Below are 19,659 nucleotides of genomic sequence, written 5' to 3' on the forward strand. Positions count from 1 at the left end.
AAACAAGATTGAATCGAAAGAGAGAAGGAGAGAGGGGAAGTGAGAAAGAGAAGAAAAGACAGAGTAGGGGGAAGCGAAGGATGAACAAGTAGGAGAAGCTCAGAAGACCCGTAATTCGTAAGCCTCTATTTATCCGGCTCGTTTTCGCTTCTACCTGCCTCTTCCTCGGCACTCTTCTTTGCCAGCTATCTACAGCCACCTCTATGCAGCCAGTCCTCTCTTTCTCTCCGTCTCTCTGCGCTGTGTATTTTTGGGCGCTCGTTAGGAATTAGCGCTGTGGGACTCGAAGGTCTCCTCTAGCCATAGCTCCTCCCCTTTCTCCGTGATCAACATGGAGAACGGAGGGTGTTTCGAGGGGATCAACGTTAACTAATACCCCGGTTACACCATATAGAGGCAGAAACGACGCCCCCACGCGATACGGAAGTTTGTCAACAATCTTCCACCCGCGCCTCACCTCAAAAATAGCGACGGCTGGAACGCGGTAATCTCAAAATCGCGGCCAAAGCGAAACGAGATTACGTGCCCCCTTAAAACTACCCTCGCCTAACGCAGAGGAAAAGTTCGTAACTAGTCGTGAGACGACAAGGCTTAAAACTTTCGTCTGACTACAGGAGGATTCGGAGGCTGGCCTCTCGTTCACCAGCTTTTGCGGAGATCGTTTTAGCTTTTGGCTGGCTGCAAGATCGTCCATCTACTTTTTACGATTCTTCACGCGGGAAAACTTTATTTTTCTCCATTTTTCGATTCTCCGAATTCGATTTCTCTATGATCTTTCTTTTCTAAAATATTCTTCGTTCAACTCGACGATAATCGTTTGATGTCGATAATATTAGAAGACAAATGACGCATCTTATTTATTATTCTTCATTTTATATTAATCTTATCGAAGATACTCGCTGATCACTAGTGATGCAGATTTTATGAAAGTTTGTGTCAATTGTTAACCGTTAATTGTTACGTCCAGAAACGACGTCACTTTTACCGTCGCGTGGCGAAGGAAGAAGCGCGATCGAACCGCGCGAGGAGATCGCCGGTTGGTGGCCGGAAAACTCGCGAACTGCTACTGGTGAATGGTATCGGCGAGCGACTGAGCTCCATCGGGGCACCCTTCCCCGTAGAAAGAGGAGCCGCCGCGAACGTGATGGATTCCACAGTTCAAAGGGGCCCTCGTTCCTTGCTCAAAGTGTTGCAGTCTGCAAGGCGCTTTTCGGAAAACGGTACAATCTTCTGGCGATAAGTTTTAAAATTAAAGAGACTTAAATTGTTATATAGTTTAGCTTAACAAATTCGTCTTTAGAAGTATCAAAAACCTTAGAAATTTAACTAATAAATATCTTTGACGTAAAATGTGATTAATAACATAAATATTAAATATTTTCTATATTGTCTATATGTAAACTTAGAAATATAAAACCTATAGGTCAACACAGTTGATGCGAAATAATTAGCGATGAATAGCAAATAAGTAATCTAATATCTGATACTATTTCCGAAAATCAAACTTATATGTGTTAGCACTTAAAATACCAAAACTGAAAATCGATACTATACTCTTAGAATTTCATAAATACAAACTTATTACTAAATAATATTTCTTTTTTACAATTACATTACTACATAATAATACATATATTATTATTACTATTATTTAAATAACATTATACACTAGGAGGGCTTAATCTTCTGGATGTTGGAGGTACGGGACGATTTACGGCCTTACGATTCTTCTCGTTTATTTGTATTTACATTAGTATTAAATCATATGGATACAGTGTTTCGTAAGATAAATAGAATTTTATAAATGCAAAAAAGAATTGCACGCTTTACTCATACACCACCATTAAGTGTTTCAACTTCCCTCTTTTTGGGAGAAAGAAACGCACGATCGCAAGTATGCTCGGAGTTATCGTTCGCGGACTGCGCGTGCAGAATTTAATACCGTTAAGGTACTTACATGTACATCAGACTTGTTATTCGTTACACACAGAGCTGGAGATGACAGTGATTAGTCGATAAATGTATATTCATATTCAAATGAATTTGTTTTCGAGAACGGACGATAGTAGGGATTGGCGTGTCTGGATTAAGGAGCGTTTGGAGTCAATTTAAGATATTAATCCGTTAAAATATCCTCTGGCTATGTATTAACCAGATTGATTTATGGGCACTATTACTTTTAGTGACCTGGCGTTTGTGATTATTGCTATGTTGCTAACACGTCGTGTCCGTAAAATTAAAACTGAAATCAAAAGCAATATTTTGACAATTCTCATACATATCTTTCCACCTATTATATCCATAGATACTGACCCTTTTTAGAAATTCTTCTGCACAAATGCGAGCTCTTGCATTCATTGACAATTTCATCTCACTGATCTCTCTGTCAATTTCTTCCATGAAATAAATCACAAAGTCTACGATCTTGTGTTTGTACATTTGCTCTACATGGATGTTTGTAATTAAAAAACTAATATCATAACCCTATAGAATAATAAATATTACAAACATTGATTATTTGTTTCTTGTGTTATTAATGTTTGACATATATAATAATATTTACCTCTATTGGCTTTCTCCTGAGGATAATAAAGTGTTCTGCCCTCATTGTCATAAATCTTGTGAAGTTATGACATAGTAGCTTTTCTAGATCATCAGCCTGTTTTACAGCAATGCTTATTCTCATACTGTTTATACTTGATTCGATCAATACTTTCTCCTTGTCATTTCTGCTTATTAATATAGGTGTCAGAAGAAGTTCTTTACTAGCTCGCACTTCAACTTCAGGTTTATTATGTTTCTCAACTATTTGAGAGGAGAAGTTCTCTAAACACATAGCAGCAGTAAGTGTTCTCCTCACTGCTGCCAGGTAAGGTTTTAGCGTTCCTGACTGTAACAAACGTATCAACGGTAAGTAATTTGTAAAGTTATTAAAAAATTCAAAAGTCATAGCTAACATATACACGAAATTTAAGTTTATGTCGTTGCTCAATATAAAATTATATTTGTTATTTAAGTTAGTAACGGTCGAGAAAAAATATATCAAACAGTAAACAGAAATTAGATACGACGGCATCCGGCTTGACTGATAAAGAATTTTATCATTTCGATAGGCACAAGTTACTATATAACCTATTTCTCGGACATTAAGAAATAGCTCTTACCATTATCCGACTACGGCTATACCGCAGCTAATAACGACACCTCCAACGTAGACTTTAGAAAACAATAAATGCTATCACTTGTAAATTACAAATACATTCTTATAAAACTATGAAATTGTCTCATCACAGATACCGAAATCTAAAATCCGGACGTAACAATGGTGGCAGGCGGTGAGATACGCTGGGGGGGCCATCTCCTTAGGGAGGGGCATCCTCCTATCGCTAATAGTTTCATCTGCTGCCGCTAGATGTCTATGATTTCCTAGCAATTTTATTTAGTTCACATTTCTACAAATCCAAATTTCACAATTCTGTTTCTTTCAATTGGAGATGTGTTAATTCTCTTTCTAATGTACGCTCTAACGACAGAATGACTGCATTTTTATATTTTCTTATGTATTTTAAATTTACGAATTCTTACTGAAACAAATGCAGATCGTATCAACAAATTTAATTAAATGTACGATGAATCATCGTGTTACTTTTGCACATACGTCTGCATTCCTATAATATGCGTAATTAGATGGGTTAACTGATGACTATTACCTGCTATTGCTAAATTCTATTCAATATGAAGAATCAAATGATATTCTTATCACTAATCAAGCAAAATTATCATTCGCTTAAATTGCTCTTTCAAATATTTCTAACTTTTTATTACAGATGTAATGTATATTACTCTTCTGTTAGGATATCAATATCATAAAAGTTTAGGATATTGCAAAGCTCTAACTGATTGTAACCAGAACTAATTGTAACTGATCAACCACGTGGTCCACTATAAAAGTTACTATATTTAAAAGATAAATACTTTAAATTATAAAAAATAAACCAGAATTATAGAAATTAACGTTTTACATTTGAATATTTGTCTCCGAAGATTGATAAACCTGTATCATGTAGAAAGCTAGGTTTTATAAAATCAGAATCTAAGTTCGCAGGTTGAATCGAAATAATCACGTCCTCTAGTGTAGATCACAGGACCTACATTAGATTTGTGTGCGTGCATAAGTGAATAGAATTATCGATATGACAAGGAATACACAATAAGATTAAATGGATTGAACTACATGCAAGATGGTTGTTTGTAAATACTATCGACAAGGAAATTGTCGATTTGGACAATATTGTCAATTCGAACATATAAATACTTTTGGTAAGATATAAAGTTTATATAGTACAGAAAATTATATTTTTCTCTCTTTGATGTTTAAACATTTTAAACATCGTTCGTTCTATAGGAGGTAATAACAAAGTTGACTCTTACAATGAGGATGAATATATTGCGTAAGTATTATAAAATTATTCAACAAAGAATGCCAACAAAGTATGGAATTAATTTAATTTTTATTGTAAATCAAGGGTGTTGGTTGCAAAAGAAATGCTCAATGCAGAAAGAGGAAGACAATGGTTACTATCGTGTTTTGCACCATTTAAGGACAAACCGTGTATTCCTGGCATGGAAGATTTGTCTCCGGAAGAAGTTCGATGGGAGATGTACCAAGCTCAAAATAATGGGATGGTAGATCAGGCAGTTAGTATACATAATAATTTCTGTTTGTTATAAAGTTATGAATTCTTTCAATATATCTATGTTTTTATATTTCTTTCAGAAATTACATTTCCAACAACTGTGTACAGATATGAAGGCAAAAAGAGAAGCTTTCAAGAATCCTACCCGCGAAACACTAACTAAGCTTGTATGCATCATAAAAAGTTGATATTGGTCGTTATAAATGTAATTTAAATTATTTTTATCTTCTAGAAAGAGATTCTAGGTACAGGACACAAGAATGCCAGGAATGATAATACATCTGGGAAATCCTCTAGTTTTGCTTTTGCAACTCCTCAACTTGGACTTCCAAGCAGTACTCCATCCTCCAATGTATTTGGAAACAAGACATTTGGAACTCAGAGCAATCCATTCAGCGGTGGTTTCCCGCCCACCAGCAATACATCAATCTTTGGGAGAACACCTACAACTTCAAATTCTGTATTTGGTAGTACACCAACTTTTGGCAGTAATTTAGGAGTGTTTGGTGGTGGTACCAGCACTAATACTGTATTTGGTGGGATTACAAACACTTCTACATTTAATGCAGGACAAAACACGCAGACTTTTGGATCGTCTGGCTCGATTTTTGGCGGTGGAGCTTCCCAACCCGTTTTCGGGCAGCCTAGCATATTTGGAACCAGCAATCCAGTGAACAATGTTTTCGCCAGGCATGAAACGTCCCAGGCGCCCATATCAGTATTCAATAGCGGAGCAACATCTTCTCCCTCTTTATTCAGTGGAACTTCTTCTCAATCTAACGCTTCTGTATTTGCCGGAGCTAAAACTTCTACTGCTAATCCGTTTGGCGGCTCTTCAAATTTACAGACAACTAACTCCATCTTCGGATCGACTCCGTCTACCGGAACCTTCAGTTCAGGCATATTCTCGCAGTCTGAAACACCTGCATTTGGGGGAGCACCAGTATTTGGTGCTTCAGCAACTTTTGGAAACAATCCCAGTTCGATATTTGGCGAGAAACCGGCATTTGGAAATTCTGGTAGTATTTTCGGCGGGTCCAGTACCACAACACCTGCCTTCAGTTCGGCACAGCCTACAACCGCTTTTGGCGTTACCACTTCTACATCTTCCGTAAATCTATTTGGAAATGCTCAGGGTACCACACCCTCTATGGCCACTTCCAGTGCTTCGCCATTTAGCGCAACACCTTCAACGACTACGAGTCCTTTCGCTACCGCAACCTCGCAATTTGAAACCACCAGTACGGCAGCCTTCTCGAAGCCTACGTTTGGGATGGCTACGGAAACTGCGGGTGAAACTTTTGCTACTACAGCTACTTCCTCTAGCACTCCGTTTGGTACTACAAATACCGGAGTTACTTTTGGTACACCTAGTACCACCACTTCTCCTTTCACATCGACGATATTTAGCGATATAACGAGCTCACCATTTAGTCCTACGAGCGTTACATCTACAGCTACAACCACAAATTCGTTTACACCCCAGCAACAACAAATTACTTCTCCATTTGGTACTTTTGCACGAAATCAAACTTCTAGTACTGCTACGTCTACGCACGAACCGTTTGGAAAATCGACATTCGGAGTAACGCTGACGGCAATCGTTATTGACGACAATATTTATTCGTTAGACAATCAACTAACAGACGACGAGAAGAACATGTACATGGCGGAGAAATTTATTTTTGGAAAGATTCCGCTGAAACCGCCTACCAAAGACATTAGATAATGCAGCGTGAAAGTGGTTTAGCTAGGAATATACGCTGTGATACTGGTTTCCTATATTATTCCTTTATAATTGAGATAAATCACAAGATTGTAGTAATAAATAATATATATTTACCAACAGTGTGTCAATTTTTATATAAAATTCGATGAAATCCTCTTTTAACGAACTAATGTGAAATAAACTTGACAACGTTTTCAAATTGTAACAAAATATACAATAAGATGCAAAATTTGCGTTGGTACAAGTTATTTGTAAACTCATTTTTAATATCATTCATCACTAACCTTATAATGTAATACAAAATCAAACATATCGCAAATACATATCAACCTCTTTTAATTTAATCAATTACACGATTATTTACATATATACAATAATAGAATGATTAATGTGTAATTTCTCATACTTACATCATCATCCATACATTGTCGTAATGATAATGTAAGTATGATACACTACACTACATTCATACTTACATTATCATACATTCTTGTAATGAATCACTCCAGGAGGAGGTGGAGGAGGAGGAGGAGGAACGCTATTACCAAATTGACTTTCTTCCGACACCTGAAGACAACGCTCCTGTTTAATTTTAGCTCACAGGGAATACTAAATTCTTTGGTTATTAAACAAACCTGTGGTAAATGGCAGAGAGGATTCGTTGTATAATTAGTCCTCTGTGCATAAGTTGCAGACTGATTTGGCGGCTGCGACAAGCCAGGTGGTATACCGTTTGGTGGTTTATATCCAGTGATCTAATAAATAAGCTAAACAGTTATCCAATGTGCCACTCTAAGCGGTAAAACATCAATTCTAATCCTTTGTACCCATCTTTTTATTTCTCACCTTCAATCATTTTAAAGGGTACCATCCCTTGATTGCGAGTTTAATATTATCGATAGGGCATTATTTTATGGACAATTTGAGAACAAAGGATTAGAGTGAACAAAAGGTCCACATACTTTGTCATTCATCTCTGGGAAAATGGTACTTAAATTGAAGTTGGTTAAACTCGTGCCAGAAGGATGATGGCTCATAGTCATATGATTGCCGGCAACGATGCCTCCTCTTGGCATGTTTGGATTCATTGGAAACCCAGCTGTTGCTACCGCAGGTACACCCTGAGGACCAGTCACAGGTGGTGGCGGTGGTAGACCATTTACCGCTTTGGTATATACATTTGTCTGTGTGTGATTCTGATAAAGAGGGCTAGCGTGTGGCGGCGGTGGCGGCGGTAAAAATGTAGTAGAGTGATGATAATCCTCTAGGGGTGAATTGATACCAGACAAAGGAAACTCTAAGTTCTGCATGGTTCCATCGAGAGCTTTTCTTTTTGCTTTCTTTGCGTTCGTAGGATATGGCCTTTTATCACAATTTTGCTGCTTTCCATAGTGTTGATGGTTCTTTACGTTCGTATTCACGTTTGAAGTCGAGGTTGTCACGGTAGACGAGGATGAAGAGGTGGTAGTTGAGGTAACAGTCACATTTGACAACAAGAAGGCATTCGTTTCCATATAGTCAGTGTTATCGTGCAATGGCATCATGTAACTGGTAGGTGTGTTTGATATACTGGTTATAAAATTCGAAGTGGGATAAATATTAGCGTTAGAAGAGTATGTATACGAATTAAAGTTCTGGTTCACCATTTGCCCATAACCACTTCCATCATCCGCATTTGAGAAATAATTAAGGGGCATGACTGCATCCGCAGTGGGCAGGCTTGTTTGAAACTTGTTCTGCGAATAATTTGTGGAGAACTTAATCGAAGCGTGTTTGTCTTGGTTTGTGTCATGTACGCTACTATTAGTCCCTATCAGTGCCTCGGCTGTGTAATTGCTCTTACAATTCCTGTTCCTCCAATGAACGTTATTCTGTTGATACTTTTGCTGTTGTTGCTGCTGTTGCTGTTGGTATCCTTGTTCAGGAAAGGTGTGCCCGGACGATTTTTGCTCCTCGTGTCTTTGATGTAGTTGATCATTACCTGATCCTTGTTTGCGGATATCCAACTGCCTTTTACTGTTTCCTCTAGGACTAGTATTGCTTTTCCTTTGATGCTTCCTCGCCTGTTGTTGTTGTTGTTGTTGTTGTTGATGCTGATGAGCATGATGATGATGGTGGTGATGGTGGTGATGGTGCTGTTGATGGTGTTGCTGATGAGATTTTTCAGCTTTCTCGTGTTCCACCAATTGACTCACTGAAAGGAAAGAGGATCCAGCTGTTGGATGCTGGACTGTCTGATTATTCAACACAGTATGAAAATCACGTCCCACAACATTTCCTTCTTTATCCTTGATGGAATCTTTACTCTGATCAGAAGGTACTCTCGAAGGTACTTGCCCAAATAAGAAATTCTGCTTCTCGGGTATATTGGTACCTAAATCTAGATCACCGACCAACGTTGGAAGACTGGAGGGTACGATATGCTGATCTATACCCTTGACTGGTTGAGCTTGTTCAACATGAATGCTGGTTTTCGTGGGAGACCAGGGGAATGGTTGTTCCTCGGAATAGAACACTTCTGAGGTTCTTTTTGGTTCGCCCTGCAAGACCGGTAAATTAGAAAAACTATGAGCTGCGACATCGTAATTGTTATAAAATTGATTCGCTGTTCCTTGATTGTAGGATGGTGTTTGAGCAAACAGATTGTTCTGACAAAATTCTAGCTCCTTTCCAATAGGTGGTAAAATAATATCGGCAATATTGGCATTATGTTTAATCTCTGGGGTCATCATCCAATTTACAGGCGCTCTAATTGCGTGTTGTTGCTGGTTTCCTTTCGACTTTGTTGTACTTTGTTGCTGTCCATGTTTCCCATCGTTATTGTAAGTACCGCTGTCATGTTGAAGAGATGAGACCTGTCCTTGGACCAAAGGTTGATATTTATTCTGACTTTGCTGCTGAGATTTGTCAGGATATTTGAAATTCGAACTTGTATAAGTCTCAACAGGGTACTTCATTTGCGCGCTAACTTCGGACAAATCAAAGTTTACTTGAGAGTCATAGTTAGACATTGGATAGATTGTCTTGTCCTGCTTCGCTGCCATAGATTGATGATTCTTTGGTCCATGTGGCTGTTGCTGTTGTGATTGTTGCTCCATACCGGAATATTCGTTTTGAATATACTCTGATTCCATTCCATACTTAGACTTGTTTTTGTTTTCCGTGCTAAATTTGTTGTAATCATTGTTGTTGGAAGAAGTTTGATTCTGCATACGATTTTGCTTACTAGATGGTGGAACATTGGTCTGAATATTCCTGGTTTTAGAAGGATCCACAAAGGACTGTTTTTGTGTTTCCATTCCCGATTTCATTCTTGATTTGTCCATATTAGCCATAGTAGAATTCACAGAAAAAACATCGTTCGTCAACACGTTGGAGAAATTTGGATTTTCTTTATGGAGGGGAACATAACTATAATTCTCACATATCGTTTTTGCCTCGGTATTATCAGTTTGACTTGGTCCCTGCTCAAATTGTACCAGATTATTATTATTCCCTCCGCCTACAGGAGAAAAAGTCGTCCAAGACAAAATGCTGAAATTGGAGGAATTATGAGCAACGGTGGTTGTTGACTTTGCATGATTTTCAGTAACCGTACTCTGCTCATAGTTGGACGTAGCCACGAACGACGTCGGTTGTTGCGAGTAACGTGTAACAGGAGTATTCTGAATGAGAGGTTTGTTGCTTATATTATTAGAAGAACTAGTGTTGATCTTCTTTGTATCTTTGTTAGAATAAGTAGAATAATTTTGAGTCTCGTCCCTTTTACTTTGATATATATTGTCGGTGTTCTGATTCAAAACACTCTGCTCGGCCTGGGTGCTCATAGATTCTTTCACTCCATAGGAAAATGTTTGAGCAAACGGATCGACATCCATCTTTTTTGCAGAATTGTAATTAGTATCACGTCTATGACCTTGTGGTTCCTGAGTTTTTGATCTCAAAACATCGTTCAATTTTTGATCCTGATTCACGACATTGGTGCCCGAAGAATCAGACTCCTTGTTTATCTTCGTATAACTGCGTTGGAAATGATCCTCGGATGAGTTTGATATCGAATCTTTCGAAGGGTAACTCGGATTCCTGTTCGACGTGGTTGCGTTACTACTCCCTGTCGAATACGAATCCTTTCGAGGCAGATTTTTATTCTGATCAATGGTGTAATCATTGTGAGAGTTCTGAATAATATGATCTTTCTCATGAACCGAAGTGTAATTCTGATGAACATTTTGTTGAGTAGTTAGAACGTGACTATCTTTAGGTTGTGATTCATAGACAGTCTGCATGGGTTGTGAAGGGAGAATTGGTAGAGTCGCTTCTTTAGATCGCATTGAATACTCTTGCTGGATATTCTGAGAAGGAGTGGGAAGGACTCTGTCTATATGGCCAGTATAGTTCAAACGATTATTGGTAACTATGTTAGAATCTACTAGAGGATCCTTGCCATGAACTCCGTAAGCAACACGGGAACTGTGAGATTCTTTATCCTTCATATGAGAAGTATATTCCATTTGCAATGTTTGTAAAGGCAGGGACGAAGTATTTGTTGTTGTGTTAGTATTAGTCAAATGTGAAACTAGAGGTGGTGCCTGCGACACATCTGGAACGACATTTTGAGTCAAACCAGATGCATTCGTTTCTTGAATCGCCGAACTGGTACAAGAATTTGCATTCTGTTGCAAAGTGGTCAAATTGTTCTCAACGATCGTCGAGTAACTCGATAAAAAATCCTGAGAAGTGCTATATCGAACATTAGTGTCACAGGTTGATGCCTGTACAGGACAATTAGTTGGATCTGATTTATTTGAAATAGAGACTGTATTAATCTGAGAAACAGCAACATTTTCATTAGTAGTATTTGTGATTGCATTTCTCAAATTTGTTGTGAGTTGGTTCTGACAATTTTCTCCCGTTTCTGAAGTATTGATAACTGAAGTAGTACCTGAAGCATTTGAAATAGAATACATAGTCGCATTGGAGAAAGAACTAGAAGTTGTAGACTTTTCTACAACAATTTTATAAGGTTCCCTGAGAGGTTCGTCGTTTATAACTTTGGGCAAGGCTTTCGCAGTTGTAGTACATTCCACCATCATGTTTGGTGACACTGTCTCGCTCACGGGAGGATTTATAGTCTTTTTTTCTTCGCATGTTACTTTTAGACGTTTTTCTACGGTGGAATGAGGTGGTGATGCTGCCTTTAGCTTAAAACTATTAGGTTCCATTGCCCCGATCTGTAGAAGCATGGGTGGCGTTTGACTATGATATTTGAAATCCTCTTTCATTTCCTCTTCTAAGACTTCTGTTTTACCATTTAGCGAAGACACTAATGGGAAAGCCATTAAAAATGCTGCTGTAGGAGATATAGATTCTGGATTGTGAGAGCTAGAAGGAACTTGAAGAGATGCAAATATATCATTTGAAAGATCAGAATGAAGACCATCGGCTCTATTACCAATAGGTACAAAAGTATTCTCCGTGTTATATGATAGTGACGATTTTGATACTTCGTCCTTTGATGTTTTTGCTATCTTGGATTCATCCTCCACTATATTAACCGGAAGCAATGACGATGACGGCGTTGTGATATCTGGAGTTTGAACTGCAGTACTTGTTTCTGGTTTCAAAGTCGTTGTGGTATTTGTATCTAGATTTAAAATAATTTTATTACTTTCTAAGTTAGTTGTCGTTCCCTCAACAACCTCTGGCTCTTTTGGTGCCACCTGTAAGAGGTTGTCAAATTCTGTATCAAGATTACAAACATCTTTCATCTTTTTAGCCACAGGATTTTCAACCGTTTTTGCTACTTCTGTCAAAGTTGATTTAGAATCAGAGCAACTGATATTGTTGCTTGACTTTTCCAATGTACTGTTTATGGTAATGTTAAAATCAGTTTCAGGTGAAACTGAAACATTTTCATTGGAAGATTTTAAGTGTTCATCCGAGAAAGTGACTGGGGATGTTGTATGCGAAACTGATGCATCTCGACATCCTTTTGTCTTACAATGGATGCTATCCGCTGTCAGAACCTCCGCTGATTTTGAAGAGTCAGAAATATCCACCTGGTTAGTACCACTGGTACTTAACAAAACGGAACATTCTACGTTCGTTTCTGTATTTTCTTCAGAATCATTCAGAGAATTACTTTTATCTTGTTCTTCATTCGTTTCTTCACCTATCTTTTCTATAACGTGTTTCAAACTTTCAATAGATTTACAAGTGACAGCAAAATCCGACTTCGGTATAGATACCGTACCCGCTGAGTTGTGTTCACGGTTTTCATCCGTTTTTCGTTTTTTATCACTAGGTTCATCCACACATCCAGCTTCTGTGCTTGCAGAACGTTTAAGTACAGTTTTCTGCACAGAATTTGCGTCTTCAATATTTTTTGTGACTTTCTCTTTTTCATTCTTTTCTTCAACGGTTTCTGTAGGCTGTTGATTTTTAGAACTCTTACTGTGACTTTTGTTGGCCTTCAATCTAACTTCCATCTCCTTCTTAGATCCATGTTCTTTATATTTTTCTGCTTTTTCCTTATGAACCGCCGGAATAGGAACTTTATATGTCATCGTTGTTTCTGTAATCTCCTTACCCTTAGGCAAAATGCCTTTGTGGCCACCTATCTTTGTTGCATTGATTATGTTCTTCACATTGGATGTCCAATTTTGTGAATCCACTACCATTTTCGTGCGAATACTAGGGACCGTATTGAGCGTAACTTTCTGAACCGTATTAATCACAGCTTGATTGCAAATGGAAACAACCGGGTTTTGTACACGATTTGTCAAAGGTTGCATCACAATCATCTGATTTTGCTGACTGTTACCGAGGATTATGGGATTCGCTGGTTGTTGCTGAGTATTTACAATTATGTTCGATGTCATTGGAGTTACCAAGGGCATTAATTTACCACCAGATAATATGAGGGTATTCGGGGTCAAACTAGTCACGGAATTATTTATACACTGCGTCAATGATTTTTTCTCCTCCTTTTTCTTCGATTTCCTTTTTACCTTTTTTTGAGATTCTACTTTTTGCAATGCTAAAACAGTATTTTATAATTATATATGATAAATTGGTAAGAGAAACTTTGATGTGTAATTATATTTTCTATACCTACCATCATTAGTTTTGCTATTTACTGGACAATTGACTGCTATGTCACAACCTAATTAACAAAATAGTAAGAAGTACATACTTTCATTATCTGAAACAAGTTGTAAAACTAGAGTTAAGTAGAAATGTTTACTTGTGTTCGTTTGACAACATTCTGGTTCTTTGGATCTTGTATCTGATGCATTACTTGTAGCCTCTGAATTATCATCATTGCTGTTTGCAGAATTTACTTGATTCTCTTGATTCTCTAAGGAACAACTATTCACATCCTTAGAAATATCGCTATTTTCGATTGATTTTTTATTAGACGAATGAGAAGAAGTAACTGATTTTCTCTTAGAAGGCACTTTGAGTTCTGCAGACTTCTCCCTTTTGCATTCAGAATTCTTCACTGAAATCAAATATATTTTACAAACACCTAAACCCAAAAAAATTATTTCTCATTTACAAATATTACCTTTATTATTCGTAACTTCTTCCGTTTTGCTGAAATACTTTTCTGCATCCTCTACATTAATTTTATTCGACCATTTCAGGGGAGATATTTTTTCAAGGGCTGGCTCTGCTGGCACAGAGATACCAGCATCTCGTAGAAGAGTAGATAATAGTTGAGTACGAGAGAAAAGCTGAGTTACAAGTTTTTTCAGACGAGCCAATTCCTCCTCTATCATCAAAAATATATGATAAAAATATGAAAAAAGATAATCTCAACCACAAACAAGTTACAGTTATCGTCAAAAAATTTGCTTACTATGCGCTTTAGAGGCATGAGCAGAAAACAACTCCTCTGTACGGCTATGGAGGTCTTTGATATACTTCGATGCGTGAATCAGGATGTCGACCTTGTTGCGTTTGCGACCCTCCTGATGCGGGGGCAAAAGGTCTGCCAGAGTTTTGAAGTAAGCGTTCATACGTTTTCTTCTGTCTCGCTCCCATGTTTTCGCTTTGCTGAGAAGATGTCCACGTTAACGAGCGGACCATTAGTTTTTTTACTTTTTATTTTTTAATTTATTTTTTACGTTTGTTCGTTCTTGTTCCAGAGAAAAAGACGCAAAGAGAAGGGGAGTAATCTTGGTAATAAAAGTGGTCGAGGTTAGAAGCTGGCTAATAGACACTTACGTGTTCTCTTTTCGAGGCATAATTTATCCTGTTGGCATCGTTTCGCGTGAAGAACGCGCCGCGGGAAGCGCTAATGCGTCACTTGTAACTGACATTACAAACATTCGTAGATTCCCGTTGAATTTCTGACATTTCGACCCTTCAATTGCCTCGATCGCGGAATACGCGAAATAAAAACTGTGCCGACAGGTCCCGAATGTCACGACAATCATTTGAACCTGCCCGCCCTCTATCGATTTCCTTTCACGCTCTTTTCACTGCCTTTATCAGGTGTCATTATAGTAGGTATCACTACACTTTTTTTATCAATATACGTATATTAAGAAAATTCGTCAGATCTCTACTTTATCTTTGTATGTTTAAAACGTTGCAGTCGATAAAATCGCACAAAATCTATTCTTAGAGGCTCTTAAAATATGTGTAGATGTATGTGCATGTATAGATCAAAAGTTCATTGTATGAACATAATTCTTTCTATATAAAACATGCAATTGTTAATGTGTTCTGTTGGATAATCAAATGTAATTCCTTCCCCAATCCTTGAAATAAGATCTTCGATAAAAATTCCTTTAATCCTCTTAATTTAGTCAATCAACGAATAGTTTTTCATTAGGGCAGATCAGTAGCCTACGAAATATAAGTGCATTCTCATCAACTCGATATTTTGTTAACGGGAGGCGCCAGCAGATTGTGCAATCTCAATGAAGCGTGGTATGATCGCTGGACGGTGGAATATAGTTACAGAGATGCGTCGAAGCAGAGTCATACGTAGCCACTATGCGAAATGCATTCGAATGTCAACACAAGAGAGAGAGAGTGAGAGAGAGAGAGAGAGAGTGAGAGAGAGAGAGAACGCCTTGAAACCGGCATTAATAGAAATCGCCGATGACAAGTGCGAATATTATACGGAATAAAAAGTAGCCGTGATAAAAAAAGAGTAAAAATAAAGAGATACTTCATAATACATAAGATGAGGCCAGATACATGTGAGAGAAATAATTTTTGCGCTGTTGGTAAAGCACGATTCTCGCGATATAGCGCTTCGGTCGTTTCTATATCCAACATGGCGGCGTGAATATGTATTTCGAAAATTTCAAGACAGGAATTCTGCAGACTCGACAGCGAAAATACCCAGAGGCCGTACTCCAACACGCCGCGACATATTTTTTCCACTTTCATCCGAAACGTTTGCTGCGGGATTTCGAGCGTTTTCTGTGTGCGCCGTTTATTTGGCAACGCCGCACTGCTGCATATTTCACTGTCAGCCTGTTTACAATAAAATTAACTCCTACTCGTAAGGAATAAACAGAATACGCATTTAGCGCGAGGAATAAAAAGAAAACGAAAGATTCACCAGAGGGAGAGTAACGTCGACGATTGTAAGCGTGCCTACGCTGCATCCTTGTGAACTGTAAAGAAGTATGGCATGACTCGTTAGAAATTTGGACGCCATTACCGTTACCTTCATCGTGTATATGCGCTTGCGTTTATTCGAGAAAGTAACTATAATCTGTCCAACGAGCGAAGTGAAGACAGTGAAAAAAATCACACGGTCAAAATTTAGGGAAGACGAACAGGGTCTGATTCGCAATTCTGGTATTTTCGAAAATAGAACTTCTTACACGTGAATACCGAACGTATCGTCTCAGCTTTAACTGCTTGCGTCAAAACACTTTCTACGATGTTGCACAGTAATCCTTGAAAATTATAATTTACTAGCGACTATATACCAGCCAAAATCCGAAGTATCGTGTGATAGAGTATACATTAATTTCTATTTCTAGCGTTTAAATAGTAATGAATATGAAAACTTCGTTAGGTTAATCGATTCAAACTAGTCAACTAGCTAGCTAAAAGACTTTCCTCCCGTTCGGTGGAGGCGAGAATAGGAGAAAACAGGACGTGATTTACATCGAACTCGTGTGTTTAGACGCGGTTGAAATCAGGATAAGATATTAAATGTTGGATTTCCAAGCGGAATATGTACAGTTAACAGCGAAGAATCGCGCGATTATTCAACAGTTAATCATCGCGGCAGCATTTATACGCGCGGCCCCCTGCGAAACTCTAGTTTTCAACAGTGCAGCGTAGCGCGTGCGGCACTAATTAATGATTTAAGCAACACGCGGCCGAGTTTCGCATGTACGCACTCTCACGCATCTACGTTTACGTTTGCTGCCTCCGGAGCCGTGGCCAAGGAATGTGCCGCGGTATAATTACGATGCTCCCGTGAGAATCATTTATACGATTAACGGCTCGCCTTTCAGGAAGCGCCCCCGAGGAGAATCAACGTCCGTGGCTCGTTCGCGTTTCTCTTATTTCTCGCTGACTAACTTTATCCGTTATATTTATACGACAATTTAACTGCGCTAAATCTTACATCTAAACATATATATATGTACGTTACACGTGTTCTTTCTTTGGATGATTGCATAGGCAACGATCGTATAGAACAACAAAGAAGAAATAGAAGAGAGAATGGTAAGTAGCGAGAGTGTTCTTCGACGGCCCTGAGCGATCGATTAGTTCGATGCCAGCTATAGAATTCATCGCAGGCGAATCACGATATCATTGCAACGTTACTAAACAAATTTTTAACGACAGCAAGATTATAGACTCGGTGGCGTCTAAGTTTCTGGTGGCTGGCAGATTCTGCGAAGAACTTGATTGCCGCGGCGTCTACATACGGTCGTGCCAAGATTTCATGGTATCTATATGTTTCAAAACTTGAATTTATAGTGGCGCCTTCGCCTACGTTGAACTCTCCGGTTTCTTACGCTCTCGTTACGTACTTGGTTCGTAAAAATTGAAACTAGCAGATAAACGAACCAGCGTATCTCCTTCGTTGCACGACAACGACCCGCAGTTTGGCACACGAGGGAAGAGGGTAGAAAGCCGTGACGACGCGAAGGGAATGACGCGACGACAAAAGCCGATAAGGGAGGCGGTGGCGGCGACAGTCGGTGACGACAAGGAGAAAAATTCGTGGCGTGGCAGCCGGTGTCTGCAGGATTTCGCGTGGGTGGCGAGAGAACGGCGGAGCGAGGCCAGCCGACACCGGTATTGATTACGAGCAAGAGACCGCACCCTCTGCCACCCTCCGCTGCCATCAAGGGGTTGGCCAACCGCCACCGCGACACACGCCGCATCGAGAGAGAAATCCTGCGCAGTCGTCGTCCCCGAATCTCTGTGTTTGCCCCTGTTCAGGCTCCGACGATTAATTCCAAGCCTTCTTATCAGAATTTTCAACTAGGAGGTTGTTGACTCTCCTGTCGATCGATTCTTCTAACTTTTTACAATTAACTGGGATTTACTGATAATTTGAAATGAATTGGAAATTTGGCAGGATAACTTGGGGACTATGTACGTCATATGGAAGCTGTTTTTTCCGATATAGGAGAGATTGGTATGATTAAGTTATGTAATGTGTCGCTAGGAAGATAGAAGAGATATCAATGCAATATCAAAGAACTTTGCAGAAGGATATTCTGTATAGAATCTGTGTGCAGTTACTATGGTATAAAATGGAGGATACACCATGTTCGCGTTTTGGTCAAAGAAGAGGGAAGCAACAACCCTCCAAAACCGGGGACGTAGGTCCAATCAGAGCATTGCTCTGCCTCTGTGCGGATGATACGGAAGTAAATGTGCGCAGCATCCCCTCTGGACCAACCCCCAACCGGGCAAAATGGCGGAAATTCCACGTTTCGCTTCATCAAAGTCTCCAAAGATTCATCGCGAACGACATCTATTTACCACCTATCACGACAACGTACTTAACAAAGTACTCAGATAGAGATCATTAAAGTATTTGTTATTCGAATATCGAACTTTGCCACTTACATTCACGAGATTTGAATCTTCCATATGTCTGTTATAAGTATTCCAAAAGTGTTATAACATCAGGGCTGTTTCGTTCGTCCAACGAGCGTAGCCAAAGTCGTCTTTCTCAAGCAACCTTCCAAGACTTAACGAATCGATTCGTTAGACACGGCCTAGAGTAAACAAGCCCGTATACATAATTCGATTGACGCTCACCGCCTCGTATTAATATTAATACTATCATTCTCCCCTCTCCATTACTCGATATCCCTCACTTTTCTTACCACCTTCCTTTTCACCTTCTTCTTCCTCTTTCTAGCTCTCTGTATTCTTTCCCATCTCCTTTTTCTTCTTTCTTCGCGAAGGGAACGAAGACACGTCGGTTGCCAAGCGTCTTAGACCAGTGCGCGGGAAAATGTAAATAGGAAATGCGAGAACAAAGGAAATGAAAACACCGGACGAACACGTGGATATAATAAGACTCTGTCCGTTTTTTTGCAGCGTAATGCAAAACTCGACACCAAATGGAAATTACGCTGGCTACGTTTTTCTATGCACGACGAGCTCACCTGACACTCTTCCGCAAAGGTCAAAAGGTTCTTTATGAACAAGGTTCTCTCTATCCGGCCAAACTGCATATGTAATGTATATGCTTTGCTCGTTTCTCTCTCTTCCATGAATCGTCGCGATCTCCGTCCTTGGCCAGCCTTCGACGGAACACAGTCGAGATTTTGCGACACCTCCGCGAACGCTTAAACGCTTGTTTAAACAATCAATCCCCCCATAAACGTTCGCCGTGTTGGAATTTCATCCGTGCAAATCTGCACGTGCATCGGTAGAACGTCGTACAGCCTTGCCAGCAAAAGCGCTCGTTTGGAATTTCTATAGCGAACTCCACCGCTCTTTGTCCAGATTAATCCATTACGGACCAATATTGCATCAACCTAATATCTTGTTTCTAATTTTTACTTTTTCTTTTTATCTTTCTATCCTTTAACGATGTTAAAACGATGTTCGAGTTCACGAGAACGCACTAACGCAAGTACATAAAATTTAACCGAGAAAATTATAAATTAGTTATTTTCGCTATTCCGATAGTTTGTACCTTGTTATCTTATTGTTGAAAACTGTTTTTTTAGGATTAAACGAAGAATCTAATCGCCTCGAAGTGTTCAAACT

At 39.1% G+C, this 19,659-nt stretch overlaps 3 protein-coding genes across 5 annotated transcripts; 1 reads left to right on the forward strand and 2 right to left on the reverse strand.

Annotated features, from left to right (window-relative positions):
* Positions 1-1,710: 1,710 nt before the first annotated feature.
* LOC126864102 (actin-related protein 2/3 complex subunit 4) lies at positions 1,711-7,181 on the reverse strand. 2 transcript variants are annotated; one of them, XM_050615058.1, is made up of 5 exons: positions 7,062-7,181; positions 6,903-6,993; positions 2,564-2,890; positions 2,314-2,484; positions 1,711-2,242 (listed from the first exon to the last, which is right to left on the reverse strand). In XM_050615058.1, exons 2-5 carry the CDS (start codon positions 6,912-6,914, stop codon positions 2,237-2,239), a joined length of 516 nt encoding a protein of 171 aa, XP_050471015.1. In that variant the 5' UTR covers positions 6,915-6,993; positions 7,062-7,181; the 3' UTR covers positions 1,711-2,236. The 2 variants fall into 2 exon arrangements, with proteins under 2 accessions (XP_050471015.1, XP_050471016.1); XM_050615059.1 differs by lacking the exons at positions 6,903-6,993; positions 7,062-7,181 and adding an exon at positions 3,165-3,369.
* On the forward strand, positions 3,932-6,545 carry LOC126864100 (nuclear pore complex protein DDB_G0274915-like). Of its 2 annotated transcripts, XM_050615054.1 has the most exons (6): positions 3,935-4,320; positions 4,406-4,451; positions 4,527-4,698; positions 4,778-4,864; positions 4,930-5,164; positions 5,267-6,545. In XM_050615054.1, exons 1-6 carry the CDS (start codon positions 4,242-4,244, stop codon positions 6,424-6,426), a joined length of 1,779 nt encoding a protein of 592 aa, XP_050471011.1. In that variant the 5' UTR covers positions 3,935-4,241; the 3' UTR covers positions 6,427-6,545. The 2 variants fall into 2 exon arrangements, with proteins under 2 accessions (XP_050471010.1, XP_050471011.1); XM_050615053.1 differs by having other exon boundaries at positions 3,932-4,320; positions 4,930-6,545.
* LOC126863569 (serine-rich adhesin for platelets-like) lies at positions 6,927-15,770 on the reverse strand. The gene is made up of 7 exons (XM_050613835.1): positions 14,659-15,770; positions 14,291-14,487; positions 13,997-14,203; positions 13,673-13,930; positions 13,544-13,591; positions 7,389-13,465; positions 6,927-7,181 (listed from the first exon to the last, which is right to left on the reverse strand). The coding sequence occupies exons 1-7, from the start codon at positions 14,676-14,678 to the stop codon at positions 6,927-6,929; spliced, it is 7,062 nt and encodes a 2,353-aa protein (XP_050469792.1). The 5' UTR covers positions 14,679-15,770.
* Between the last annotated feature and the right edge of the window lie 3,889 nt (positions 15,771-19,659).

The sequence above is a fragment of the Bombus huntii genome, chromosome 3 (genome assembly GCF_024542735.1).
Source record: "Bombus huntii isolate Logan2020A chromosome 3, iyBomHunt1.1, whole genome shotgun sequence".
In the NCBI taxonomy this organism is placed as follows: domain Eukaryota; kingdom Metazoa; phylum Arthropoda; class Insecta; order Hymenoptera; family Apidae; genus Bombus; species Bombus huntii.

Bases quoted from the DNA above. Each gene is read 5' to 3' on its own strand.
- LOC126864100 (XM_050615053.1), top strand. From the start codon at position 4,242: ATGGTTGTTTGTAAATACTATCGACAAGGAAATTGTCGATTTGGACAA. The intron at 4,452-4,526 runs GTAAGTATTATA...TTGTAAATCAAG, and splicing joins AATGAGGATGAATATATTGC to GGTGTTGGTTGCAAAAGAAA. The intron at 4,699-4,777 runs GTTAGTATACAT...TATTTCTTTCAG, and splicing joins ATGGGATGGTAGATCAGGCA to AAATTACATTTCCAACAACT.
- LOC126863569 (XM_050613835.1), bottom strand. From the start codon at position 14,678: ATGCCTCGAAAAGAGAACAC. The intron at 14,204-14,290 runs GTAAGCAAATTT...TTTTGATGATAG, and splicing joins TCATGCCTCTAAAGCGCATA to AGGAGGAATTGGCTCGTCTG. The intron at 13,466-13,543 runs GTAGGTATAGAA...ATACTGTTTTAG, and splicing joins AAATAGCAAAACTAATGATG to CATTGCAAAAAGTAGAATCT.
- LOC126864102 (XM_050615058.1), bottom strand. The intron at 2,485-2,563 runs GTAAATATTATT...ATTATTCTATAG, and splicing joins TCAGGAGAAAGCCAATAGAG to GGTTATGATATTAGTTTTTT.